Consider the following 27,714-nt stretch of genomic DNA (forward strand, 5'->3'; position numbering starts at 1 on the left):
ACTATGAGAGCAGAGAATTTGCACCAGATACCAAGAATTTATTGTTCTTTTAAAAATGTCTCTCACTAGGACGAGTATTACCACTTCCTGGCTGAGAAAATCTACAAAATCCAGAAGGAGCTGGAGGAGAAGAGGCGCTCACGGCTCCAGAAACAGCCTGGCATGGTGGGCACAGCTGGGCCTCAGCAACCTGGAATGGCTCAGCCCAACGCCATGGGCCCCGGACAGGCAGTCCGATCTCCCAGTTAGTAGCCAAACTCTCTTCACTCTGGGTGACAAAGTTCTGAAGGGGAAAGACAAGAATACTGGCTTCTTATGACTATTCTGAAGTTATCAGTTGATACAAATCATGGCTGTCAAAGTTAACGCGATAATTAACGCAAATTCGTTTTAACGTCACTAATTTCTTTAACGCATTAATGCTACTTACTTTAAAGCTAAAGTGAAGATATTGGTATCATATGAAACTACAAAACAATGAATCCATTGGTACCGACCATGTCATTCTAGTTTGTCGCTAAATAACGCTCCAAACTTGCGCTAAATTTTGGCGAGGAAAAAACTGTCATGGACATTTTCTACAAGGTCCCTTGACCTCTGACCTCAAGATATGTGAATGTAAATGGCTTCTATGGGTACCCACGAGTCTCCCCTTTACAGACATGCCCACTATGATAATCACATGCAGTTTGGGGCAAGTTGCCCAAAGTTGTTGCCTGTTGGGCTGCAGTTTGCCATTTTATGATTTGAGGATATTTTTTATGCTAAATGCAGTACCTGTGAGGGTTTCTGGACAATATGTGTCATTGTTTTGTGTTAATTGATTTCCAATAGTATATATATACATACATTTACATATAGCAAGCATATTTGCCCACGCCCATGTTGATAAGAGTGTTAAATACTTGACAAATCTCCCTTTAAGTTACATTTTGAACAGGAGAAAAATGTGAGATTAATTTGCGATTAAGCGTGATTAAATATTTTAATCGATTGTACTACAAATATAAGTATTTTTGCAACTGATAAATTAACTCTTCATCCTGTCTTCTCTCAGATGGACCTGTGCCTATGCCCAACATGCCAAATCAGATAATGAGCCGTATGCAGGTGCCCCAAGGTATGTGTTTGCTCTTTGCTTTCTTAGCAGTCGTTTTCCAGAGAAAAACACCCCGTATGTCATTTTTTTGGCTAACCTTCCTAGTTATTAAGTTTGCTAACGTATTGATGTTTAAATGTCACACAGAAAATTGGCATTTCAACGTCAAAGTGACTTTTAGTTTCCTGATTGTTTCAGCAGTTAAAGCTGAATATCATATTTGTCAGAACTGTGATGCTAAAGTGAGCTGGTTCATTGCTTCTTGCAGCCCAGCAGGACACGGAATATTAAATTACAACGACTCCCAAGTATGATAAACAAGTATGTAATTGTGTGCGTGTATCTGTTCCCACAGGAATCAATCAGTTTAACCCAATGGCAATGCAGAATGCGCAGATGTCTCAGGCACCCATGGGAGCACGTGCCCCCTCCCCCATGAACCATCCACAGCAGATGAACATGAGCTCCGTCCCAGCGGTTAGATCTTTCTCCTCCGTCTCCCTGCTTTTCAATTTTTGTCTCTGCTCTCTCTTTTGAACAGTCATTTCTTTGTCAGTTTCTCCCTTAAACCTGCTCTTCTTGGAACCATTTTCCAGTTTTTCTTTTTTTGTTCCCAGTTGTTCAGTTCTTTGGCTGTTTCCTCCACTTTTTCGCTCCTCTTGGCTGTGAAATGCCCCATGCTGTTTCACTGATTGTTCATTTGACACGAAGGCTACATCCACATTAATATGTTTTCATTTTGAAATGGCATTTTAAAACGAAAGAGATCTCTGTCCACTGAACGGTGTCAAGACGTGCGTTTTAGGGCTGTTTCAGAATTAATTTCCATCCATACTACCACGCCTGAAAACGCATGTCATATGACCATGCACGTACACTGGGCATGCGCATGCCGGTGTAAACGGGAAGCAGCGTGGTTGGCTGTTCAGTTGCATAAACAACAAGGTCATCAATGCTTGTAAGTCGTTATCCATGCATGCCATCCCGGCATGACGAATCAGGGAAGGACGCTTCATGACTGATGAGACTAGGGATGCTAATTTTGAAAAAAAAATTTAACCGATAACCGACCTTCGTTAACCAATTATTAACTGTTAAATGACAAGATTAGTGCGTCGCATGCAGCGGTGCGCCAACTGCAGTGTAAAATAGACAAGTCGCCAGTTCACCCGTCCGGGAGCGTTACTGTAGCAGCCACGGTGCTGCGTGTATTGTCGTGGACACGGCATTTAGTTTAGCTGTGAGGTTGTCAGCTGTGAGTCTGCCAGGCGTAATGGTAGTGTCCGACAGACCGCGCGCGCGTGTGTGTGGCGGCGGTGAGTGTGGGGTTGTCGGTGGCGTTATAGCTGTGAACGTAGCAGTAGCAGTGCGTGTACAGTTTGTCGGTGAATAAATGCTACAACTCCTCAACTCAAGACGGGAGCCAACTTCCTGTATCTAGCAACTCTGGCTCCGACTCTCTTAAGGTGGGCTGTTAAGGTCGCCACTCCTCTGAGTTTTGTTCAGCTTTGAAATAAGTTTTTAATATTTCTTTTAACCGATAACATTAGTCGGTTAAAATTCTTAATGTCGGTTAACGGTTAAAGGCTTAATAATTAACATTCCTAGAAGAGACCCAATCAAGAAGCGAACGTGAGTGTCTGCGTCATCGTTTCCAAAGGTCTCCGTTTCTGACCGTCCAAACTACAACTACCTAACAGACTACCGGAGTTTTAAAACAGAAACGGGGTCAGCAGCTTTTCCAAACGTCTCCGTTTTAAGGGCTCGAAAACGCCGGAGTAGTGTGGACGCAGGGCATTAACGTAGCAAAACGTAATAGTGTGGATGTATCCTAAAGCATCAATATGGAATTTGCTGCCTGTGGTTGACACCGGTCCTGATCAATTTATTAACCAGCTGCCTGGCTTTCAGTGAGTAATCTGTAATGAAACCGTGGCAGAGCCTCAGGTCTGGCTTACAGCTATTTAATGTTCCTCCCAGGCTTTAGATCTGTTGCCATGCTGTGTTTTGGTTCGGCACATTGTTTATTCTGTGTTACACCACAGGGCCTTTAGAGGACTATTGTAGTGGTAGCATGCATGCTGCATTCCATTCACTTTATTTTACTTGGCAGGCGTCGTATACTACAGGCCTGCTGTCGTAATGATTTGATCTATTTAACAACTCTTCTCTTCTTCTTTTCAGATGGGTATGTCCCCGTCAAGGATGCCTCAGACTCAAGGAATGATGGGTAGTCATGCTAATAACATGGTATCTCAGCCAGCCAACCAGGGCCAGTTCCTGCCACAGAGCCAGTTCACTGCCGCTGCAGGTGGAGCAATGAATGTGAATGTAGGCTTGGGACAGCCCATAACACAGGCTGCTGTCACACAGGTAAGGAGGCTCGTGCTCCTAGCGTTTTTCAGTGTGTGTGTCAGCATGTTGGCTGCTGTATGAATGGTGTGTATTGGTACGCTAACTGTGCATCCCTCTTTGTCCCAGCAGCCACAGAACTCTAACCTCCCCCTGAATGCACTGGGATCCCTCAGCTCCCAGCTGCCCTGTGGTCCCGCATCCCAGCCCACCCTGGGCGCCACCCCTCCACCCAATCCCTCCGCCAGCCTGCAGCAGCAGCAGCAGCAGCAGCAGCAGCAGCAGCAGCAGCAGCAGCAGCAGCAGCAGCAACAGCTGCTGCAGCAGCAGCAGCAGCAGCAGCACCATGCTTCTGCACAGGCCCAGGTGTTACCGCAGCCCTCTACCCCTGCCTCCACGGGCGGGCCCTCCTCCACCCCAACCCACATACCTAGCCTCCCTGGCCCCCCCTCAGCCAAGGGCACACCTGACCCCTCCCAGCCGCTTACACCCCTGCAGCCGCAGACAGATCCCCCCAGCCAGATGCAGCAGCCCACCTCAGTGCAGGCCCAGCACCCCAGCACCCCGGTGAGACACTGGTTCTTACTGAAAACTAACTAGAGCTTTTATATCCCTTCCTTCTTTGACGGCTCCTGTTAAAGCTGTCAATTTGAAAGACAAATGAGAGAGGATCACTGACAAGTCAATCCTTAATTTGCTTATAAATCCGTATGACTTTGTTTATAAATGATCAGCGTTGTAATCAGACTGTCTCTTCCTCCTCTCCTTAAAGTTGTCCCAGGCGGCAGCGAGTATAGATAACCGAGTGCCCACCCCAGCCTCTGTGGCTGAGCTGAGCTCCCAGCAGGCCCTGCCGGACATGAGCAGCACTGAAGCCAAACCTGAAGTAAAAGAAGAAGAAGAAGAAGAAGAAGACAGCATCTCTGGCAAGAAGCAGCCAGATATAAAAATGGAGGTATGTTCATGATTTATTAGATCATTTACTAACAGAAAGAATAAGGGATGTGCTTGATTAGTCAACTAGTTGATGAAACGTTACTACCATCGCTGGTTGGTACTCGGTTATTGAAAAATGTGGTTAACGTTTTCATATGGCTCTTGTACACGATTATAGATTAAATTGTGATCTATTTTGAATGTTTACGGAGTGCTTTCTTACTTTTAGACTAGTCGACTTCAACTAACTTCCGTTTAAATGTTCGAGAAATTAGTCGTCGGGAACATCTCTAGAAAGATTATAGTACTATAGGTCAGACTGGAAACCATTTGCTGTTTGATCCCCTGGTATTACAAACTCAGTCCTCCACAACCAACCACATCTGCTCACATTTCATGTCCAAAAAAATTCATTTGACATGTGGGAGCGACTCCCAAAGATGAAAAGAAAGAATAAATTACATACTTAATTGTTTCCCTGACTCTGCACCGTAAGATAGCTGGTTAACCCTGGTTGTGTTCATGTAGCAGGACGATGAAACCAAACCCCCGCTGGTGAAGAAGGAGGAGCCAGACGCAAAAGAGCCAAAGCAGGAACCAATGGAAACTGAGGTGAAGAAGCCGGAGATGAAGACAGAACCCAAAGAAGAGGAGGAAAGTGGGGCCAACGGCACATCAACCACCTCCGCCACTCAGAACCGCAAAAAAAGTGAGAACGCAGGTCTCATTTGTATGCATTAAGTGTGTAGCAATATATTACGGTATGATTTTTGAGAGTTGTCTCCTACTTTCCATTATACCTGTACCGCAGTTTTGTTGATGCTTTCATCAGGGTGTGCAGTCAGATAGGGCACAATGCATTTGTACAGTTAACTTTGAAGTGAAATCTTGTATTTGCAGATTGTGATATGCTGTCTGTGTTTGGTTCCTTATAACATTATTACTGTCTGTCCAGTTTTCAAGCCAGAGGAGCTGAGACAAGCCCTAATGCCGACACTCGAGGCCCTCTACAGGCAAGACCCAGAGTCACTGCCCTTCAGACAACCTGTAGACCCCATGCTACTAGGCATCCCCGTGAGTGTCCACAATAATACACACACATGCAATTTTGATGTTTCAAGACCCACAGAAAATACTGTTGCTCATTCCTGCACGTGTCTCTCATGCTGCACAGGACTACTTTGACATTGTGAAGACTCCCATCGACTTATCCACCATCAAGCGCAAGCTGGACACGGGTCAGTACCAGGAGCCGTGGCAGTACGTGGACGACGTGTGGATGATGTTCAACAACGCCTGGTTGTACAACCGTAAAACATCCCGCGTCTACAAGTACTGCAGCAAACTGGCAGAAGTGTTTGAAGCAGAGATTGATCCCGTCATGCAGGGCCTGGGCTACTGCTGCGGCAGGAAGGTGAGACAGTACGGGATGGGAGTTTAACACAAAAACTAGAGATATAGAGATTGAAACCGGCCTGTATTCAGCTGATAGACCATGACGTGTGACCGGCCTATCGGTCTCATATTTCCGTTTTTTTTACCGCTCACGTTTACACACGTGTTGCGCCGCTGCATGATAGCTTTACGTTGGATTCTTCAGCATGAAGAAGACATAAAGCTCGCAATTTGTCACAACTGCAACTACAAAATAAGCCTCGGAGAAACAACCTTAAAAACATTTGGAACAACTAACTTATCAGACACTTATTAAATGGTAATTCATTCCCATGATGCTGCCGCTCAGAGTAATTGCAGTGAGCGGCTCGTCTGCCAAGAGCACGCGGTCTCTTCCTCGCACAGTCCTGCTTATAACGGAGCTAACGCCGAAGGTTAACGGAGGTTGCATTGACTGCATTATGATGTGTTCAAGCTCTATTCAGTAAAAATTAGTATTGAGCTTAAATTATAACGCTGTCGTGATGTGTTCAAATATAATCTTGTAAAAATGTAGTTTTTGGTGAGAAACTTGAATAAATCCAGTTGTTTGGTGGAGATGTTGTCACAGCAACATAAAATAGATATTAGAGAGGAAATTCTGACCTGTTTAACTCTCTAACACTAGCTATCATTTGAATTGTGTTTTTATGCAAATAATCACTATAGATGATAATAACAAAGTAAAGGGATAACATTAACAGTTTTTGACGGTTTGACTTTTGGTGCCTTCAAATGGGATCGTGTTTACTGTGTTCATGAGAAGAATCCATATGAACCAACCTCATAAGTGGAAAGTTTCTGAAAGCTCCGAGTTCTCGGCTTATGGTGTGTTTGTTGACGTTGTCAGAAATGGCGGAGGCCATGGAAGTTCATTTTTCGGTACATAATAAGTTAATATATTGTAATTTTAGTCGTATATTGTTTTTCTCTGTAATTGTATAATGTTCTAGTGAAGAAGAGTTAGTCTGGAGCCTTGCTGTCAATTATAGTTTTTAAAAAGAAAACCTGAATCGGCAGGTCAGACTTTTAAAAAATCCGAAATTGGAATCGGCCAAGAAAATTGCAATCGGTGCATCTCTAACAAAAACTGTACTTTTTACTACATTTATCTCATCCGTTGTCATTATTTCTACGTGTATGTGGGTGTTGACTAGAGTGCAACCAGTTTGTAACAAAAACGTGGATTATTAACATGTTTCTCTGATGTTTCCACAGTACGAGTTCTCACCCCAGACGCTGTGTTGCTACGGCAAACAGTTGTGCACCATTTCCAGGGACGGCACCTACTACAGCTACCAGAACAGGTAAAATCGTATTCACACTCTGCTGAGGCGGTAAAAAGGTGAAGGAGGGGTTATAAAGCGAAAGCGTGCAGCTTCATCCGCAAAGATAAAACACGGACAAAGATATCGCTTCACATACAGCCGCACCAGCCAGCAACGCTGCAAGGACCTTGATCACATGACCTTTCCTTTATAGGGGTGTCACAGACGCCACTGAGAGTTGTATATTGTGGCCAAGCAGACCGTGCATTATCTGGCCCTGTGTTGTCCTCATATGTCTGCTATGACCAAGAACCAGCACCAAAGCTCCCCCTGCTGGTCAGAATCTGCTGCTGCACCTCTTATCATTTTTATGCAACACCATTTAATTATTGCAGATACTTGCTATGAGGCTTACCAACTCCCAACAAAAAGTCTGTTTATGAGAATTTAATGGATTTCTTATATTGTTTAAGAAGTTCTAAGCAAGGTTTTATCACTTGACTGTATCTTGATCTAAATTCCTAAAGTATTAAGACTGAAATACCCTTCAGTGAAATTCATTTAGTCACAGTTTTCCTACAAGACCCACACATGTGTATTTGCGTCATCACTCATCCTGTCTCCCCGGCATGACCATATCATTCCTTCATCCGCTCATAATGCATGTTGCTTGTGTTATAAATGATTGCAGTGAAACTGTGTTTTTTTTTATTGTTATTTTCATATTCCAGCATGCAGTTAGATATTGTCATGTCGACATAGGGGTGGACGATATATCAGATATACTCAATGTATTGCGGCTTGTTCTACGTCGGCATGGAGTATAAATATTGTCATTTTATTTTAAGCCGCCGGCATGAGACTCGCTTTGGCGTTTCGCTTCTCCTGCGACTTTCTCCCTCCAACAGACGCACTCTCCTGGCCGAGTGTGTGTGGCGTATGAGCATGGATGTGCACCACATCCATGCACATCTCTTTTTCCGTGCATCCAATACAGAAAAAGACGTTACTGCTTTTAATAATCGCCGCGGTCTCTGAACATATGAGACATACGGATTTTGAACTGCCTGTGGGAAGAATGACCATTTATGAGTCTGTTCATTCTGGATAAAAAGCTCTGGTTTCACTGTTTCTCTTTTTAGAGCACGTCACATATTTCTCAGACTGTTGTCTCGTCTCTCTCGTGTGTACAGTATCTCACTCACTGACGCGAGTCGCAGTGCTTATGGGAATGCACATATTTGATTGGCTGAATAGCATCACGTGAGATGATTTACAATACATGCAATTGATCTGTGAGTTTTTTGGTTAAACCAGTGCTGTAAAGGCTAGAAAAGCTGCGGCGGTTAAAATAGAAATGCTCTGTCAACATCTAATAAGTAAGGGATAAAAAGTCGGGTCATTGTTGTGAAATAAACCGCGACACCGATGCGGCACCCTGGTGCTAAGCATCGCCCTGAAAGGGTTTATTTCACAACAATGACCCGCTAGCTGTACATTATCCCGCTTATAACACGGCTACTTACTTAGAAATCAATAATTTGACACAAAAACGGTCCTCCAGAGTCCAATGTCAAAACTGCGTCCATAGCAACGGTCTGTTATACATAGCAACGGTCTGCTATAAAGAAATAACAGACCCTAGAACGCCATGATTGACCAATCGGAATCGAGTATTCGACAAAGCCGGTTAATAATTCTCAATCATTTTTTGTTTATAGGTCTGATATGTATTGTGATATAGCCTAAAATATCAAGAAACATATCGCCCAGCCCTATGTCGACATACAGTACTTTCTGAACATTCATTTGTTGTTGACATTCATTTAACATTTAAGCACTTTTCTGTTAGTCTCCCCCATTTCTGTTCCAGTTTGAATGAGAGTGGCTGGATCATGACCATTTCAACTGTCACTAACATGTTCCTCTGTATGTGTATGTGTATGTGTATGTGTATGTGTATGTGTATGTGTATGTGTGTCCCTCCGTCTGTCCGCTGTCCACTCTCGGTCCTCGGTTATCGCCGTGTGCTCCGTTTACTCTGCATTCTGCCACCCGTACGCCGGTTTGCCTGTGCTGCTACTGTGTGTGCTGGCTGCAGTTCACCCAAATATGGCCTTATTGCCGACAGGTATCACTTCTGTGAGAAGTGCTTCAACGAGATCCAGGGCAACAGTGTGACCCTGGGGGACGACCCGGCCCAGCCACAGACGTAAGTTAAACCAGGCCCGGGCGGCTGAACACCACCTGATGATCACGTTGCGAGATAATCAGGCTGTTTTTTTTTTCTCTCGACTTTATTCTGTGGAAAGGAGTTTTAATCGCAGGAGCCAACATGAACTTGGTTGTCTCTTTATCTCTTTTTCCATGCAGCATGATATCGAAAGAGCAGTTTGAGAAGAAGAAAAATGACATGTTGGACCCTGAACCGTGAGTATTGTCTGGACAGTTTGACTCTCATTTATGTTATGGCGGTGATTCTTTACTACTTTTCGAAAGGAAAGCAGAAAAAAAAGCAAATATTTGTCCTTGCCAGGTTTGTTGAATGTAAAGACTGTGGACGAAAGATGCATCAGATCTGCGTGCTGCACTACGATGTCATTTGGCCATCAGGGTAAGTCTCGCTATGGCTGTTTAAGCATACACAGTCCGTAACAGAACTCTTACTTTTTACTAGGAATATGTATTTGCCAGCGTTGCTGTATGATGACTCTAAACTGCAGTTTGATCCTTCTTCCTTTAGCTTTATCTGTGACAACTGTCTGAAGAAATCTGGCAAAACAAGAAAGGAGAACAAGTTTTCAGCCAGAAGTGAGTTGCGTTTATTAGTAACATTACATTTTTTGAATTTTTCTTTATTTGATCACATAAAACTTTCAATGTTTACACCTTGAGTTGATATTAAATACGTTTTGTTTTTGTGTTCGCGCTGGTCTGTGTAAAGGGCTGCAGTCGACCAGGCTCGGGACGTACATCGAGGACAGAGTGAACAAGTACTTGAAAAGGCAGAACCACCCAGAGGCCGGCGAGGTGTTTGTGCGAGTGGTGGCCAGCTCTGACAAAAATGTGGAGATTAAGCCTGGCATGAAGTCTAAGTAAGGTTCTCACCTTCTGGTAAAGTGTGTCCATCCTGATCTGCAAAAAAACACATGTTAAATGTGGAATAAAATGGTAGTTTTCATTGTGTGACTGCTTTCTTAATGTAAGCCCAGCCGGAAACTACTCCGCTTAAAGGTGTGAAATTTGATATTCAGAGCATTAATAGAGCAGCAAACAGCTATTTGCAATGTGAAGATATAGAGGAGTAATGTCTACCTGAGCAGAGAATGAAGTCACTCTTCTTCTGTGTGTGTTGAAATCTGAGCTTCTCTGGGATTTGTTGACATCGCTGGCGCCGATTCATTCGGGCTGAATGAAACGATTGGACGGGTTTCTTACAGTCCGGCGACATGCATGGGAATGATCCCTTCTCCTGTCTTCTATAAAAAAAATAATCAAATTGTTCAAGTTAAGTTCTACAAAAACCTGTAACGTTACTTCTGCTTCTCTGTTCCCACAGGTTTGTGGACGCAGGCGAGATGGAGGAGAGCTTCCCTTACAGAACCAAAGCACTTTTTGCATTTGAGGAAATAGACGGGGTGGACGTTTGTTTCTTCGGCATGCATGTTCAGGAGTACGGCTCAGAGTGCGCCTTTCCAAATACCAGGTAACACTACAGAAAGAAATAGGAACGATGCATGCAGTTTTTCTCAGTTTTGTTTGTTATTTTGTGTGTACTACTCTTTGATTAAATCATCCATATTTGCTTTGCAGGCGGGTTTACATATCATACCTCGACAGTATTCACTTCTTCAGACCACGTGCGCTAAGGACTGCAGTGTACCATGAGATCTTAATAGGCTACCTGGAGTATGTGAAGAAACTGGGGTGGGTTAAGAGTACATTTACACAGCACAGTGTTTCACACACAATTCCAGCTAATACTGTGTGTATCAATCCTGCAAAGTGGCTGATAACTCTCGTTGCTGGCAGGTATGTGATGGGTCACATCTGGGCCTGCCCACCCAGCGAAGGAGATGACTACATTTTTCACTGCCACCCTCCCGACCAGAAGATCCCCAAACCCAAGAGGCTCCAAGAGTGGTACAGGAAGATGCTGGACAAGGCGTTCGCTGAGAGGATCCTCCACGACTACAAGGTCAGAGAATGATCACATCGTTGCATCTTTGTGACTACAGCGGGAGGCTCTGACTCTCAATAATTTCTCAGTTATAGTTAACAATTTTGCCACCAGTTATAACTATAGAGTGAGTAAGTCTTGGTTGTAATTACACATCAGTCAGATGTCATACCATATTACCGTATAGATTTGATTTATTTTATTATTTTAAGTACTACTTTACAGTAGGTTGAAACTTTCACACTGATTATCAAATTATTTTGTTTTGATATTACGTATATAAAAGGGCTATCAATTGATTAGAATATTTAATCATGATTAATCACATGACTGTCCATGATTAATCATGATTAATTACACATTTTTATCTGTTTGAAATGTAACTTAAAGGGAGATTTGTCAAGTATTAATACTCTTATCATCATGGGAGAAATGTGTGGATATATTTATTATTGGAAATCAATTAACAACACAAAACAATGACAGATATTGTCCATAAACCCTCACAGGTACTGCATTTAGCATATATATGCTCAAATCATAACATGGCAAACTGCAGCCCAACAGGCAACAACAGCTGTCAGTGTGTCAGTGTGCTGACTTGACTATGACTTGCCCCAAACTGCATGTGATTATCATAAAGTGGGCATGTCTGTAAAGGGGAGACTCGTGGGTACCCATAGAACCCATTTTCATTCACATATCTGGAGGTCAGAGGTCAAGGGACCCCTATGAAGATGGCCATGACAGTTTTTCCTCGCCAAAAGTTGCGGTAATTCCTTAAAGAAATTAGTGGCGTTAAAACAAATTTACGTTATACAGCCCTAACTAAACACACAAAAAAGTCTAGTGGGATGAACTTGTAAATTTAAGGTATTTAAATTAAAGTTGAAACTACGTTACTAGACATACTGATATCGACCGTGTAAAGTATTCCAATATTAATATTGTCTATAAGGCCCTTTTCTGACCCAGAGTATTAACATGCTTTTAGTTATCAGCCTGTCACTGTGTCCAGTCCAGTAGTGTGCAGTACGGGGGGTTCCCCCTTGTGTTTGGTATGGATTATTGCAAAAAAAAGTATGAGAACAAAAACTTAAATTCTAAGACAATAGAGGCTGTTAAAAGGCTGTTGAAAGTTTTAAATTCAACTTAATGAAACTTCTCTTTAAAAGCTGTGTTACTATCTTGCCTGATGGAAGTCTTGTGTGTCTCTCTTCAGGACATTTTCAAGCAGGCAACAGAAGACCGGCTGACCAGCGCCAACGAGCTGCCGTATTTCGAGGGTGACTTTTGGCCTAATGTGCTGGAGGAGAGCATCAAGGAGCTGGAGCAGGAGGAGGAGGAGAGGAAGAAGGAGGAGAACACGGCCTCCACTGAGACGCCAGAGGTGAGCTAGATGGATAGGTGGATTGAGCATTTTGAAATGGGTTTTTACGAAAGGAACGCTCTTGTTGTGCCAAAATCAACAGCCCGGTGCTTAGGCCTCCGTTTCACCCCAGATTTTTATCATCCTCAAGTGCTCATTATATAAAAGCTTTCAGCAGTCATTCAGGCATTGTATAACCACTCCGCTTAATTGCATAACCTCATCTTGTCTGTTGTGCAATCTCTCTGAACCTCCATGTCAATCTTTTTCAAGGGGGCCCAAGCTGACACCAAGAATGCCAAAAAGAAGAATAACAAGAAAACCAACAAAAACAAGAGCAGCGTCAGCCGAGCCAATAAGAAGAAGCCTGGGATGCCGAATGTAGCCAATGACCTGTCTCAGAAGCTCTACGCCACGATGGAGAAACATAAGGAGGTGGGGGAACCCTAACAACTATAACACGCTTTTTGCAGTTCATTCGTCATCATTAAAAATGACATTTCATGCACCATTGCAACAACTATGTTGTTTTTAACACGGACATCGGTGGTAACTGGACAGAACAAGTTCTTTCTTGTTACCGTACATCTTATCGGTACGTCTATGCACGTAAGTACACCAGCACACAACAGGACGCATTGTCTTTAGAGAGCAATGCAGATACTCCTACATGGGATGGACTGAGAGTTGGGAATTTGTTGCAGCACACTTTAGCTGGGTTTCCACCAAAAGTTCCCAGGATTTTTAGTCCCTGGAACTACTTTTCAAGGAACTAAAAGGTTCCTTCAGCTCACTGTTGTCTGCGTTTCCACTGTGGTCCTGCAAAAATTAGGCAAATTGGTCCACTGACGTATGAAATAATAATACGTAATGTATGAAAACGTTTGACATGGGACGAGGACTGCTGGTGGTCGCAGAGCTAAACGCACTCTGCAGCCTTCAGTTCAGTGTGCCCATCTATTTCATATAAAAAAACATGTTGGAAAAAAATAAACGTTAGGTTTTTTCTCACTGCGACAATATTCACTGCTGCATATATTTACTGATGTTAACGCCGTGAAACAGAAATATAATTTTTTTTCTCATTCACAGCACTATCGCAATGTCTCCCTCTTCTAACGTTACCGCTCGCCCTCGTGATCTCTCTCTTTTTTTCTCTGCATGTTTGACCAATCAGTGACAGTCATCCATGCAAACTCCACCCCGAAAGTTCTGGTACTTTCAGAAAGTACTACACCAGGGCCTAAAATGTCCCCAGAACTAAATTCAGACCCTGGTCCCTGTAGTCGAAACGCAATGTTCCTCAAAAGGTTCTTAGTTCCGGGAGAAAGTTCCTGCGGTGGAAACGTGGCTTTTGACTGTCCTTACAACTAACCGACACGTTTCTCCTCCAGGTGTTCTTTGTTATCCACCTCCATGCCGGGCCAGTCATTAACACCCTGCCTCCCATTATGGACCCCGACCCTCTGTTGACCTGTGACCTGATGGACGGCCGTGATGCCTTTCTGACTTTGGCCAGGGACAAGCACTGGGAGTTCAGCTCACTGAGACGATGCAAATGGAGCACGATGTGTATGTTGGTGGAGCTACACAACCAAGGCCAGGACCGCTTTGTGTACACTTGTAATGAGTGCAAGCACCACGTGGAGACTCGCTGGCACTGCACCGTCTGCGAGGTAGGGAATAATGACACTTTACCGATGTGTTTTGAAATCTGTATCAGTTTTGAATTAAATGTAGATCTTAACACAATCTTAATGTCTTCCTTACCTTTTCTCAGGATTACGACCTATGCATTAACTGCTACAACGCTAAGGGCCACGAGCACCAGATGGTGAAGTGGGGCCTAGGTCTAGACGACGACAGCAACGGTCAGGGCGGAGAGGCCTCCAAGAGCCCTCAGGAGAGCCGTCGTCTCAGCATCCAGCGCTGCATCCAGTCCCTGGTCCACGCCTGCCAGTGCCGCAATGCCAACTGCTCTCTTCCTTCGTGCCAGAAGATGAAGAGGGTGGTTCAACACACCAAAGGCTGCAAGCGCAAGACCAACGGTGGCTGCCCTGTGTGCAAGCAACTCATCGCTCTATGTTGTTATCACGCCAAGCACTGTCAGGAGAACAAGTGTCCTGTTCCCTTCTGTCTCAACATCAAGCACAAACTCCGTCAGCAGCAGCTGCAGCACCGGCTCCAGCAGGCTCAGATGATGCGCCGCAGGATGGCCACCATGGCCGGAAGGGGTATGCCCATACCATCTCCACCTACCTCAGCTGCCCCCGACACCCCCAACTCTGTGCAGCAGCCTAACACACCCCAGACCCCCCAGCCCATGCCCAACCAGCCCCAACAACAACAACAACAACAACAACAACAACAACAACAGCAGCAACCAAACCCTGCCAATATCGCCCAAGGCTTCCCCAACAACGGCCGCAGCAGCCAGCCACCAACACCAGTGCCGCAGGGCAAACCGGGGCCTCAGTCATCCCCTCTCCATCAGCAGCAGTCACCTCTGCCTAACATGCCCCACCAACAGCAGCCTCAGCCTCAGCAACCACAGCAACAACAGCAGCAGCAGCAGCAGCAGCAGCAGCAGCAGCAGCAGCAGCAGCAGCAGCAGCAGCCGCTGCTGGCAGCCCTGAAGGTGGCCAGACAGATCGAGATGGTAGCCAAGGCGAAGCAGCAGCAGCAACAGCAGCAGCAGCAGCAGCAGAGTTATGCCATGAACGGGATGCCCATGAACCACCCGAGAATGATGGGGCCCATGCAGGGTCAGATGCAGATGATGCAGGGGCCACGGGGCCCCCAGGTGATGCAGCCTATGCAGCAGGGCCAGTGGGGTCCAGGGATGCAGAATCCCATGCAGAATCCCCAGGGTCATCCGCCACAGGGCCCCCCTCAGCCGGGCTCCATGGCCTCTCAGCAGGCTCAGGGACCCCCTATGCCCCAGCAGACCCAGCTCATGCAGAGACCCATGATGCCCCAGCAACAGGCTCTCCAAATGCCCGGGGTCATGCCTCCCCAGGGGCCTTCACAGCAGGGCATGACACCACAGCAGCAAAACATGCCACGGGGAATACCTGGCAACATCGCTCCGAGTGCCCTGCAGGAATTACTGCGCACCCTCAAATCTCCCAGCTCCCCACAGCAGCAACAGCAGGTCCTCAACATCCTCAAGTCCAACCCCCACCTCATGGCCGCTTTCATTAAACAGAGGACAGCCAAGTACCAGGCCGGCCAGCCGCAGCAACAGCAGCAGGCGCAGCAGCAGAACGCTCAGGCCATGCTGGGGTCCCAGGCAGGAATGCAGGCCATGGCAGCCATGGCAAACCAGGTGCAGAGACCAGTGATGGCATCTCAGCAGCCCCCTCAGCAGGCAGGGCCCCAGGGCATGGCAACCATGGGCCCCCAAGGCCAGATGATGAATGCTGCTCAAAACGGCAATCAGCAACTGTACCGCAGACAGCAGCTGCTCAGGTTGCAGCAGATGCAGCAGCAGCAGGCGCAGCAGCAGGCGCAGCAGCAGCAGCAGCAGCAGGGAGGCATGCCTCAGGGCCATGGCCAGTTCCCCCAGCAGCAGCCGGGGCCAGCGAGCTACTCCCAGCTCCGTATGCAGCAGCAAATGGCTATGCAAGGCGGAGGGGGGCCCATGGGACAGCTCCCTCCCACATCTCAAATGGGTCAACCTGGCATGGGCATGGACGGGACCCAGAACCTCCTCCAGCAGCGGATGCTTCAGCAGCAACAGCAGCAGCAGATGTTAAAGCAGCAGATGGGCTCTCCGGTGCAGGCTAACTCGATGAGTCCACAACCTCACATGCTCCAAGGCCAAGCCCAGGGAGGAGCTCACTTACCTGGCCAGACAATGGCAAACACCCTGGGAAACCAAGTACGCTCACCAGCCCCAGTGCAATCGCCCCGTCCGCCTTCGCAGCAGACCCCGCATTCCAGTCCCTCCCCCAGGATACAGCCCCAGCCCTCGCCTCAGCACGGCGGCCTCCACTCCAGCTCTCCCCACCCCGGCCTTGGAGGTCCGATGTCAGGCTCCATGGAGCAGGGACACATGGGAACATCGGAGCAGAGCGCCATGCTCCCGCAACTTAACACACCAAACAGAGGGGGGTTGAGTAATGACATGGGTATGGTGGGTGACACGACGGGAGACACGCTGGAGAAATTTGTTGAAGGATTGTAGCATTTTGGGACAGAAGAAAGGCCTTGTTCTGTTTTCAGCTGAGAATTTTTTGTACTTGCTGATGTAAAAAGCTAAAAGAAATACAAACAAATGAGTCATACGAGGCCTACAGACTGTGAACTTTCCTTAAACCAAGGGACTGCTTTTTCTTCCAACACAGAGAGTGATTTAATAATTGCTGTTGAAAAGAAGACAACAAAGACACAAAGAATATATTTTTGGTTCTGACCAGCCAATGCAAATATTTGCCCTGGTCTTTGTGTTGTTTTAATTTGTTTTTCATTTGTTATGCTCTGGTATTGACTTTTTTAACAAAACTTCTCAAAACAAAAAATATTTCATTTTATTATTCAAATTTTTTTTTTTTATTTTGTACCTTTGCAAATTAATATCGTATTTGTGTTGAGAAGACTGTAAAATTATTTGTCTGGGAATTTTTTGCCAGGTTTCACCTCTTGCTCAGTTTCTCTGTTCCTGGCTAATTTATTCTAATATGCCATTTTTCAAAAGGACTGCCTTTGGGAAAGCCTTAATTTCTTTCCTGTTTGCAGAGTCTATGGGAGATACACGTATTTGTATAGATTTAGGAACTATTGCACACACCCAAACACAAAAAGGCAGGTGTAAGAGAAACCTGCGTTGAAGCTTGTTAATGTTCACAGGTGCCGGAATGTTCTTTTTACTGGCCTGGGCCCAGTAGTTGTCTTGCAAATGTTTAAAAAAAAAAATGCTTTGTCTCTCCCTCAGTCAAAAGAAATTCTCATTAAGTCCTGAACCTCTTTTGCCTGTGGTGGGAAATTAACTTGTTTGACTGCTGATTTGTGTTCAGAGAGAGTTTTGTGCATCATTTTCTCTCTTGCATTAAACTTGAATTGATGATGAACTGTTCTCTAATGTAAATCATGCAGCTAGGCAGTACTGTAAATATGCAGAAAATAAGAATGAAATCACTGTACAAACTGGTTCAAATGGCTCATTTCGTACTTATATACCATATTGTTAAATAAACCTGTGTGCCACAGACTCTGCTTCTAATGTTTCTGTTTGGAGAGAGCTCTGCTGTGGTCGGCATTAGGATTGCAACTAATGATTGCTTTAATTATCAATCTGCAGATTACTTTGTAAAAATCGTACATTTCTTTTTGCTTTGTTTTTTGTCTGACAAACTGTCTAAAACCTGAGGCTGACCTGAATGGCCAAAGCATCGACCGTTATGATGGTATTCGACCTTCAAATCACTATTTGAATGCTTCGTTTTTTATTTTTTTATATATATAGAAGTATGTAATAATAATGTATAAATCCCCAAATAGCCCATGAAATAAGGAATAATCCTACAACATTATTCATTATTCATATTCAACCTTAATTATTCTCAGACGGCGCTGCTCCGCGAAGCTTCAAATACCTTCGAATATTTCTCACCGAAGCTTCGAAGCCCAAAAAATTGTATTCGGGACAGCCTAGACCCCAAGCAATTGTGTTCACTATAATTTAAAGCAAGGAAAAGCTCAAACTTCTCACATTTGAGAAGCTGGAACCATCAAATGTTTCACATTTTTTGCTTGGAAAAATGACTCCCAACAATTAAAGGGACTGTTTGTAACTTTTTACACGTATAAATCTACCGGGTCGGTGTCCCATGCGCGCTCGCATGTGTGGCTACGCTGTTCAGACCGCTCCTCTATCTGCTTGTCTTCACTCACACAACGCGCGCGTTCTCGCTCCACCTCACGTTCATGCGTGCACACTACACACTGCAGAAGAGTTAGTAGCTCTGAGAATATCTAGTGGACGTTTGTGCAGAAATAACTGCTGCAGCTCCTCCAAACCAACAGAGGTTTCCCGTGTCTTGTGAAGTGACGGGGCTCTGCAGCGAGAAACGTTATCGTCTCCGACCGGGTGCCGGTGTCTCCCTGCGTGCACAGTCGGAGACGATAACGTTTCTCTTCCTGCTTCAGCCCCGGAGGCTGAAGCAGGAAAAGCCAACACTAGGATCAGCATTGATTCATGGAGAGACCTTTGTCTGGTCAGCCAACATTACTGCCAAGCAGCTGAAATATAGAGTGATATTGTGGTTTTAGCTGACGTGTGTCGCCTCACTGTTTTGAGCGATGCTCGTTCATGTCTATGTAGAGCGAGCACAAGCGCGAACCCGACGCTGACTTTCGTTGACTTAACGGACACAGGTGTCGCTGTTAACAAGCATTTCTGATTCTTACAAACAGTCCCTTTAATATAAATATCAAAATAGACAGAAAATGAATCTGCAATTATCAACTAATCAAATAATCAATTCAGCACTAATCAGCTTCAATTTGACAAACAAATTAACGAAATTTTTTTATATTTTTATTTTATTTTAATTAAGATGACCACTGTTTGACCTTGAAGGGCAAATTAAGAATATAAATCTACATCAAACAATAAAGGAGGGTACCAAATAAAAAGTATAAATTAATACATATGCTATTTAGTAGGATTCTAATTCATATCAACGATAACAAAAAGTCCAATTAAATACATTTATACCTGAGATGATTGACAATTATTTCTACTTCTCATCAGGCAGCGTGATGGACGCCCTGCTTACGTCGAGACAAGGCGTCGTTGTGTGGGTCCTGCCTGTGCTAGAGTCGTCCGGCGTGTGTCCCCTCGGTCAAACCAACAGACCTGTCTGTTGTCTTCTTGTCTTCTTGTCCCTCTGGTCTGTCATCATGTCCCGCTGTCTCTCTCTGGCTCGGTTCGTCCTCGGGTCCGCTCAGAGGACCAACGGCCGGTTAACGGTCTGTGCGCGAGGACTGAGCAGCAGAATCACCTCGCGCTCCCTCACAGGAGGTAAGATAGCTGTTAGCCTAGTTAGCTGTTAGCTATAAGAGCATAGTGACAGCTGTGTTTGTTTCATGGCTCCCTCTCTCTGAGAACTGATTTCTAAATACTGCTGCTGGTTTACAAAGCAATAAATGGTTTAGGAGCCAAAATACATTTCTGATCTTCTGCTATGATGTTATGAACATTGACAAAATAATAATAATGCTATGAAGCTTTCTATGTTGGTTGAGGACCTTAACCTTCCAGAGAACCTATAACACAAAGCAAGGCTGCTTCATCTGTAGAGCACATTTCAGCAACAGGGCAATCAAAGTGCTTTATATAAACATTCAAGAACATTGTGACAAAGTGCAAAAGAACATTAAGACAAAATTAAAACAGTTATAAAAAAATTAAAGATTAGAAAATAGAAACAAGCTAAAAATAAAAGCTAGGATAGAATATAACACAAGAGTAAAAGCTCTAGTGCAGTATATAAGATCATTCTCTGGTTTAATAAAAGGCAGCAAACAGAAGAGTTTTAAGTTTTGGTTTAGAAGAACTCAGAGTTGAAGGTCCTGCAGGTTTCTGGGAGCTTGTTCCAGATATTTGGTGCATAAAAACTGATTCTGCATATTTAGTTGTGACTCTGGGGACACTAAGCAGACCTGATCCAGACAACCTGAGAGGTCTGGATGGTTCATAACATAGCAGAAGATCAGAAATGTATTTTGGCCCTAAACCATTTAGTGCTTTGTAAAAAAACTCTTATGAACCATCCAGACCTCTCAGGTTATCTGGATCAGGTCTGCTTAGTGTCCCCAGAGTCACAACTAAACATGCAGAAGTTCAGTTTTTATGCACCAAATATTGGAACAAGCTCCCAGAAACCTGCAGGACCTCCACTTAAAACTCTTCTGTTTGCTGCTGCTGCCTTTTATTAAACCAGATAATGATCTTATATACTGCACTAGAGCTTTTACTCTTGTGTGTTATATTCTATTTTAGCTTTTATTTTTAGCTTGTTTCTATTTTCTAATCTTTAATGTTTTTATAACTGTTTTAATTATGTCTTAATGTTCTTTTGCACTTTGTAGCAATGTTCTTGAATGTTTATGTAAAGCACTTTGAATTGCCCTGTTGCTGTAATGTGCTCTACAGATAAAGCTGCCTGACTTGTGTTTGTTTGTTAGCTGGCCGAGTTAACCTAGCCGGTTAGTTAGTGATGTAAACTCTGCTGCAGATAGATGCTTAATTTACCAGCCTGTAATCTAACACCACTAGCTGGTAGTGTGTTAGCCCGATATCTCACTAAGAAACTGCATAACTGTTACATATGAATTTAAATGGAGGGGTTTCCTACAAGTTATTACATCATTGTTACATCAGCCTGAATCCTAGCCTCTGTAGTCTTTACTGACTGTTAATGTCAAGTGAGTTTATGTTTGTACATATTATATGTATGTGGTTTATATATTTAGTGAGTTTAATAGTCATTTTATGGCATAAAATAGATACATTTATGATTTAATTAAATTTGAGTCTGTCTGTAACACTACTCATCATGACCATATGTTTGTTGAGAGAGGGATGCTGTAATTTTCTACTGTCCGTGAAGAGATCCATTGTTGATATAACTCCAATCCCTCTTTGCAATACTATAGAGAGAGTTAGAGAGAGTAAACAAAGAACTTTTTTACTGGCTCTTTAGATTATTCTTAAGTGTATTTACCAGACTTTTGAAGAATAAAGTTTCTTGGTTAGTAAAGTCACCTTAAGGCATCCAGAAAGACAAAGCTGACTCCTTTTGTCATCAGGCCTGCAGGTTGGACAGCAGCAGAGGTGGAGCAGTCGGCCCGGAGTGTGGAGCTCCCAGCGGTCCTGCCTCGGCTTCGGCCAGCAGTCTTACTACAGCACCCAGGAGGCAGAGAAAGAGCCTGAAAAAGAGCCTGAAGAGGAGCCTCTGCACACCATCATCAGTGACACAGAGTCTGTACAAGGTGCTGTAAAAGCTGCAGACGTACTTCTCCTTTAATGTCTGGGAACATTTGTTAGATTTAAGATAATCTGAATGTTGCTCTACTCCTGATCCGTGCAGGTAGCTTGTCCGAACATGAATTTAAGGCTGAGACGAAAAAACTGCTGGACATTGTGGCCAGGTCCTTGTACTCAGAGAAAGAGGTGAGAGGGTTTGTGTGTGAGAGAGAAAGAGAAAGAGAATCTACGACTTAGCTAGACTGATATTTACGTATATTAACTCTAAATGTTCTTCTCTTCCACATCCCACCAGGTGTTCATCAGGGAGCTGATCTCCAACGGCAGTGATGCTCTGGAAAAACTGCGCCACAAACTGATGACAGTGAGTGGTGAAGCAGCTCAGATGGAGATCCACCTGCAGACCGATGGAGCCAAGGGCACATTCACCATTCAGGTAAACCCATGACTGTGCAAGATGTGCAGTCTGCATGAACTATGGTTGAGTGGTATTATTATTTTTTACCATTATGTGTGTGCGTTGTTGGTCTTTCAGCTTCATGTTGAAGTTCGGATAAACATAAAACATTATAGCCTTTTTCCTCAGCAGGAATAAAATGTAATGTGTAACCTTTTGTCACCGGTTCTGCTTTTTTCCCTACAATATTTTTATTTACATTTTTAACACCATGAAATTCAGCCTTTTACATTCATATAATATATACTGTAAAAGAACATAATATTGCTGCATTGACACAAAACAAAGAAAGAAACGTAAAACAATAATGCACCTCCTGTTTTAATACATGGTGATTTATATGAAATGGAGTGTATTAATTGCAATAGAAGCAAAATATAACAAGTATTTAGAAGAAAAGTAAATATTCTACAAGCTTGGAAACTGCATTGTCCACAGAAATTAGTCATTCATTTGTTCGTCTGTTAAAATGTTTTTTGCTGTTTCCGTCGTTTTCTGCCTGTTTTTGGAGGTACATTTTGGCACTGCTCAGGAGGTAATACTAAATACAAGTTCCAAGAAGATGTGTCACCACATCACAACATGAACGACTACAAAAAATACAACAACAATAAGCAACTTTTTACTATTACCTCTGTATCAACCAACTCTCCCCTAAATTTGGAGAGATAAAAAAAATGTCATAAAGTCGTGAAAAAGTCTAGTCTAGTCTAATATTACATAAAAAAGTCATAGTATAGTATGTCATAAAAGGTGTAGTATGATATTAAATTTAAAAAAGTCATAGTATAGGCCCTACAGATCTTCATAACAACACATAGCTTAAATAAAAGTACATAACACATAGTTTCATAACAACACATCAGAAGAACACATAGTTCCTGGTCTGTTTTATGAGTTAGATGCCACCTGGTGGCTGAATATCATATAACCAGCTATGATTACTTCTATGAGTGACTGGGATGCTCTGTACTCTAACAGGACACCGGAGTGGGGATGAACCAAGAGGAGCTGGTGGCCAACCTGGGGACGATCGCCCGCTCCGGTTCAAAGGTGATAATCTTCCACAGACTCAACTAGTGTGTCGATGTACAATCAACAATCCAATAAATCCCTCAGTTTATATCTATGAATGTCACGTATCCTCCTCTTTCTCACATTACAATCAACTCTTTCTGGCACTGCAGGCGTTTTTGGACGCCCTGCAGAACCAGGCGGAGGCCAGCAGCACCATCATTGGTCAGTTCGGGGTGGGATTCTACTCTGCCTTCATGGTGGCCGACCGCGTAGACGTCTACTCGCGGTCCGCCGAGCCTGACGCACCTGGATACAAGTGGTCCTCAGACGGGTGAGAAGGGATGGGGATGAAAGTCTTATATATCAACATCAAGAGCAGGAAAAGGACATTTCCTCAGTGTGACTCTGTTCTGCAGCAGAGCAAAGGGTGTAACTATAACCAGATGTGATCCTCTGTCATCGTCTTCTTCAGTTCTGGAGTATTCGAGGTCGCTGAAGCCAGTGGTGTTCAACAGGGAACAAAGATCGTGCTGTACCTCAAAGACGACTGCAAGGAGTTTTCCGCTGAGGACAGAGTTAAAGGTATATCTGCTGGAGCTGCTTATATATCTGCAGGGATAAAACACATTAGTGCAGCATCACTTACAAGCTGTTGTGTCTCTTTCAGAGGTTGTAACAAAGTACAGCAACTTTGTCAGCTTCCCCATCTTCCTGAACGGACGGAGGCTCAACACTCTGCAGGTGAGCCTCTCTGATTCAGTTGTTCAATCTAACTTAAAGGGATAGTTCGGGTGTTTTGAAGTGGGGTTGTATGAGGTGCTTATCCATAGTCAGTGTGTTACCTACAGTAGATGACGGTCGGCACGCCTCCAGTTTGGAGAAGCAGACAGGAGTTACTGCACAGGAGCAAAGCAATGTACTGCTGTAGACGGAATAGTATTAATTGTTGTTTGGCCTCCGTCTCCCATCAGGCCTTGTGGATGATGGAGCCGAAGGAGATCAGTGACTGGCAGCACGAGGAGTTCTACCGTTACGTCGCCCAGGCCTACGACAAGCCCCGCTACACGCTGCACTACCGCGCCGACGCACCACTCAACATCCGAAGCATCTTCTATGTCCCTGACGCGGTGAGCAGCTCACAACTGGCACGGTGCCAACACGTCAAACTTTATTTTAACTCATTTTTGTTTCACTGCCTAGTTGAGCGAAAATCTCACCAGCTAGTTTAAAGGGAATGTTTCTCTTTTACATTTCCCCACTCCGCTAATCTGGGATTCAAACGGACAACTTTAAACCCCTAAAATAATGCCCTCCTGTATTAAAGATCATTTTATGCAATTCTGTCACCTAACAGAATATTTTTTTTCCGTTGGAAGTGAGTACAAATGAACTTGTTTATTAAGAATAATGTATTTGTGAACAGAAGCCGAGCATGTTTGACGTGAGCAGGGAGATGGGCTCCAGCGTGGCGCTGTTCAGCAGGAAGGTCCTGATCCAGACCAAAGCCACTGACATCTTGCCCAAGTGGCTGCGCTTCCTCCGAGGTCTGAATGCGGCTTGTTTTTACTCTACTCTGTTTTTAAACACATCATTTTATAAAGAGTTATTCTCTTTTCTTTTTTCAGTTCTGAGCTAAACATTGTGTGTGTGTGCAGGTGTGGTGGACAGTGAGGACATCCCGCTGAATCTGAGCAGAGAGCTGCTGCAGGAGAGCAACCTAATCAGGTACAACACCAGTTATGCACTGTTAACAATCATGTCTTTTCTCGAAGGAGGCTTAATAACGCTCCAAACTTGCGCTAAATTTTGGCAAGGAAAAACCCTCACGGCCATTTTCAAAGGGCTCCCTTGACCTCTGACCTCAAGATATGTGAATGAAAATGGGTTCTATGGGTACCCACGAGTCTCTTTACAGACATGCCCACTTTATGATAATCACATGCAGTGACAAATCTCCCTTTAAGTTCCATTTTGAACATTAGTTCATGTTTAATTAATTTGTGATGAATCGCGATTAACTATGGACAATCATGCGATTCATCATGATTAACTATTTTAATCGATTGACAGCCCTAGTTATAATCACTGCTGTTTCACCATGCTGACTTGCTCTTACTCTTTATTATCTAAATTTAGTTTTATAGGAATATTTACTCATATATCCACAATGCATTTCCACTGATTAACTTTTGCACCATCACCTCTGGTTCCAGGAAGCTGCGTGACGTTTTGCAGCAGAGAGTGATCCGCTTCCTGCTGGACCAGAGCAAGAAGGAGCCAGAGAAGTACAGCAAGTTCTTTGAGGACTACGGCCTCTTCATGAGGGAGGGCATCGTCACCACCCAGGAACAAGACGTCAAGGTGACTTTGTTTGGGGGGGAAACTATAAAAATGTTGTATTTTGTACACATTTTGTATTAAAAGTGGCAGAATATGATATCTTGAATATGATATGAATATAATATGACACTGTTTGACCCTCCATGCTGTCTCCTTACAGGAGGATATTGCAAAGCTGTTGAGGTTTGAGTCTTCTGCTCTGCCAGTGGGGCAGCACACCAACCTGATGGAGTACTCCTCCCGCATGAAGGCTGGCTCACGCAACATCTACTACCTGTGCGCCCCCAACCGCCATCTGGCAGAGCACTCCCCCTACTTCGAGGCCATGAAGCAGAAAGACATGGAGGTGAGAGGGTGGTGGTGATCAAAACTAATGTGTGACGTTGAAGGCGAAAAAGTCTAGAAAACATATCTTCTCTAACACCTCACAGAGAGCAGCTTATCACATGATCCTCCAAACCAACTGAGCTGTTAACGGAAGTCAGTTGTCTCTTATTTCCCCGTTGTACTTTAGACCATATTCTCTTATAAGTCCGATTCAGTCCAGTTTCACTTTCACACTTGTAGTTTGGTTTACTTGTTTCGGATTTCTGTTTTCATTCAATTTAAATCTATTTAAAATAAAAAACATAATAGCTAGAGGAGTCATTCTTTTTGCAGCAGAAAGCTAAAGATTCTGTCTTTCGCGTCATTACGTTGTCCGCTCATGATGACGTCAGATTTTAAGGATATGAAGCATTTGAAGACACTCCAAGGAATGACATCACAATAACCAAAAATACCAGTGTAGGCTCTGACTTTCATTAATTCATAAGACATTAGATTATTCATTAATAGTCTGTTGTCCTTGTCAGATGAGGATAAAAAAGACTTTGGCCTGCTGCTGAAAAGCAGATAAAAAGACTAGTCAATATGGATGAAAACTACTGTGGGAATTTCACACGTCTTTCTTTCTTTAACGTTCAGGTGCTGTTCTGCTACGAGCAGTTCGACGAGCTGACCCTGCTCCACCTCAGGGAGTTCGACAAGAAGAAGATGATCTCAGTGGAGACCGACATCGTGGTGGATCACTACAAAGAGGAGAAGTTTGAAGACAGCAAGCCCGGTCCGTTCCCCTCTCATACAGTACCTCCAGTTCAAGCTGAGCAGCGTAGCAGGACAACTCTTCCTGTCATGGCCGCAGTCCTGACTCACGTTTTACTGTCTTTTCTCTCCTGCAGCCTCTGAGCGTCTGACGCAGGAGCAGGCCGACGACCTGCTGTCCTGGATGAAGAATGCTTTGGGCCCCCGAGTCACCAACATAAAGGTAAAGTGAACACTAATGTATGTCAACGCCTCAAGTGTGTTGAATTCAGATCGTTGTGCTATTGTTTTTTCACGTCTGGTTTCTTCATGTTTGTTTCATATTTCAGTTTATCTGGCCTGAAAAATGTCACGTTGCATAATTCATTTTTTTCTCATCTGTCCCTCAGCTCACTCCTCGGCTGGACACCCACCCAGCTATGATCACAGTGCTGGAAATGGGCGCCGCACGCCACTTCCTCCGCACCCAGCAGCTGGCTCGCACCCCCGAAGAGAGAGCTCAGATACTGCAGCCCACACTGGAGATCAATGCAGGGTGAGAGAGAGAGTGAGAGAGAGAGGGTGTGGTGGGATGGATTTTACTAGATGGAATGAAAGAAAACACAGGTAGCACTACTTTAGATTACAGCAAAAAAGGTATAGTACAGTATGTTGTAAACAAAAACAAAGTCATAAAATCATAGTTCATTAAAAAGAGTCATGAGTATAGTCATAAAAAATCTCATAAAATCTCATAGTATAATGTTTCATAAAAGTCATATTATAGTATTAAATAAAAAAAAGTCATAGTATTTTGTCATAATATTGTCATAGTATTTCATAAAAATAATATTATAGTATGTCATAAAAAATAATAGTATAGTAATTAAATAAAAAATAGTATAGTATTAAATAAAAAGAATGTCATAGTATTAAATAAAAAATGTCATAAAATATCAGGGTTGTCGTTATAGTAATGTTTCATAAGTCATAGTATAGTATGCTGTAAAAAGTCATAATAAAGTCATATGGTTTTCATAAAAAATAATTGTATAGTATTAAATAAAAAAGTCATAGTATAGTATGCCTAAAAATATTCATAGTATATTGCCATAATAAAGTCATATACTATCTCATTAAAAAAATAATAGTATAGTATTAAATAAAAAAGTCATAGTATAGTATGTCATAAAAAGTGGTAGTAC

General features: G+C 43.7%; 2 protein-coding genes and 1 long non-coding RNA gene across 13 annotated transcripts in view; 2 read left to right on the top strand and 1 right to left on the bottom strand.

The window, feature by feature from the left end:
- The window catches only part of crebbpb (CREB binding lysine acetyltransferase b), a 46,732-nt gene extending 28,882 nt beyond the window's left edge, over positions 1-17,850 (top strand). Inside the window, exons 10-31 of one of the 10 annotated variants that reach the window (XM_074656672.1) lie at positions 70-244; positions 1,058-1,120; positions 1,455-1,576; positions 3,284-3,472; positions 3,581-4,018; positions 4,224-4,406; positions 4,916-5,096; positions 5,343-5,461; positions 5,562-5,801; positions 7,040-7,128; positions 9,191-9,301; positions 9,463-9,519; positions 9,626-9,703; positions 9,833-9,900; positions 10,034-10,184; positions 10,649-10,795; positions 10,903-11,016; positions 11,122-11,287; positions 12,492-12,659; positions 12,912-13,073; positions 14,033-14,314; positions 14,419-17,850. In XM_074656672.1, the coding sequence (XP_074512773.1) occupies positions 70-244; positions 1,058-1,120; positions 1,455-1,576; positions 3,284-3,472; positions 3,581-4,018; positions 4,224-4,406; positions 4,916-5,096; positions 5,343-5,461; positions 5,562-5,801; positions 7,040-7,128; positions 9,191-9,301; positions 9,463-9,519; positions 9,626-9,703; positions 9,833-9,900; positions 10,034-10,184; positions 10,649-10,795; positions 10,903-11,016; positions 11,122-11,287; positions 12,492-12,659; positions 12,912-13,073; positions 14,033-14,314; positions 14,419-16,827 (5,712 nt within the window). In that variant the 3' untranslated portion in view covers positions 16,828-17,850. Of the gene's footprint in view, positions 1-69; positions 245-1,057; positions 1,121-1,454; positions 1,577-3,283; positions 3,473-3,580; positions 4,019-4,223; positions 4,407-4,915; positions 5,097-5,342; positions 5,462-5,561; positions 5,802-7,039; positions 7,129-9,190; positions 9,302-9,462; positions 9,520-9,625; positions 9,704-9,832; positions 9,901-10,021; positions 10,185-10,648; positions 10,796-10,902; positions 11,017-11,121; positions 11,288-12,491; positions 12,660-12,911; positions 13,074-14,032; positions 14,315-14,418 lie in introns of all 10 variants that reach the window. The other 9 variants (XM_074656671.1, XM_074656675.1, XM_074656678.1 and 6 more) reach the window with 9 other exon arrangements.
- Positions 1-19,552, bottom strand: LOC141781153 (uncharacterized). Of its 2 annotated transcripts, none has more exons than XR_012596784.1 (4): positions 19,360-19,496; positions 10,405-10,568; positions 10,198-10,224; positions 1-283 (listed from the first exon to the last, which is right to left on the bottom strand). It is a non-coding gene; the product is annotated as an uncharacterized LOC141781153 (long non-coding RNA). The 2 variants fall into 2 exon arrangements; XR_012596783.1 differs by having other exon boundaries at positions 6-283; positions 19,421-19,552.
- Positions 19,376-27,714, top strand: part of trap1 (TNF receptor-associated protein 1) — a 10,689-nt gene continuing 2,350 nt past the window's right edge. The window contains exons 1-16 of the mRNA XM_074656681.1: positions 19,376-19,665; positions 21,456-21,638; positions 21,737-21,819; positions 21,929-22,069; positions 23,072-23,143; positions 23,278-23,438; positions 23,580-23,689; positions 23,775-23,848; positions 24,079-24,234; positions 24,531-24,651; positions 24,763-24,832; positions 25,321-25,468; positions 25,608-25,793; positions 26,414-26,552; positions 26,668-26,753; positions 26,920-27,065. Of these exons, the coding sequence (XP_074512782.1) occupies positions 19,404-19,665; positions 21,456-21,638; positions 21,737-21,819; positions 21,929-22,069; positions 23,072-23,143; positions 23,278-23,438; positions 23,580-23,689; positions 23,775-23,848; positions 24,079-24,234; positions 24,531-24,651; positions 24,763-24,832; positions 25,321-25,468; positions 25,608-25,793; positions 26,414-26,552; positions 26,668-26,753; positions 26,920-27,065 (2,138 nt within the window). The 5' untranslated portion in view covers positions 19,376-19,403. The remainder of the gene's footprint in view (positions 19,666-21,455; positions 21,639-21,736; positions 21,820-21,928; positions 22,070-23,071; positions 23,144-23,277; positions 23,439-23,579; positions 23,690-23,774; positions 23,849-24,078; positions 24,235-24,530; positions 24,652-24,762; positions 24,833-25,320; positions 25,469-25,607; positions 25,794-26,413; positions 26,553-26,667; positions 26,754-26,919; positions 27,066-27,714) is intronic.

This window comes from Sebastes fasciatus, chromosome 13 (assembly GCF_043250625.1).
Source record: "Sebastes fasciatus isolate fSebFas1 chromosome 13, fSebFas1.pri, whole genome shotgun sequence".
NCBI lineage: Eukaryota > Metazoa > Chordata > Actinopteri > Perciformes > Sebastidae > Sebastes > Sebastes fasciatus.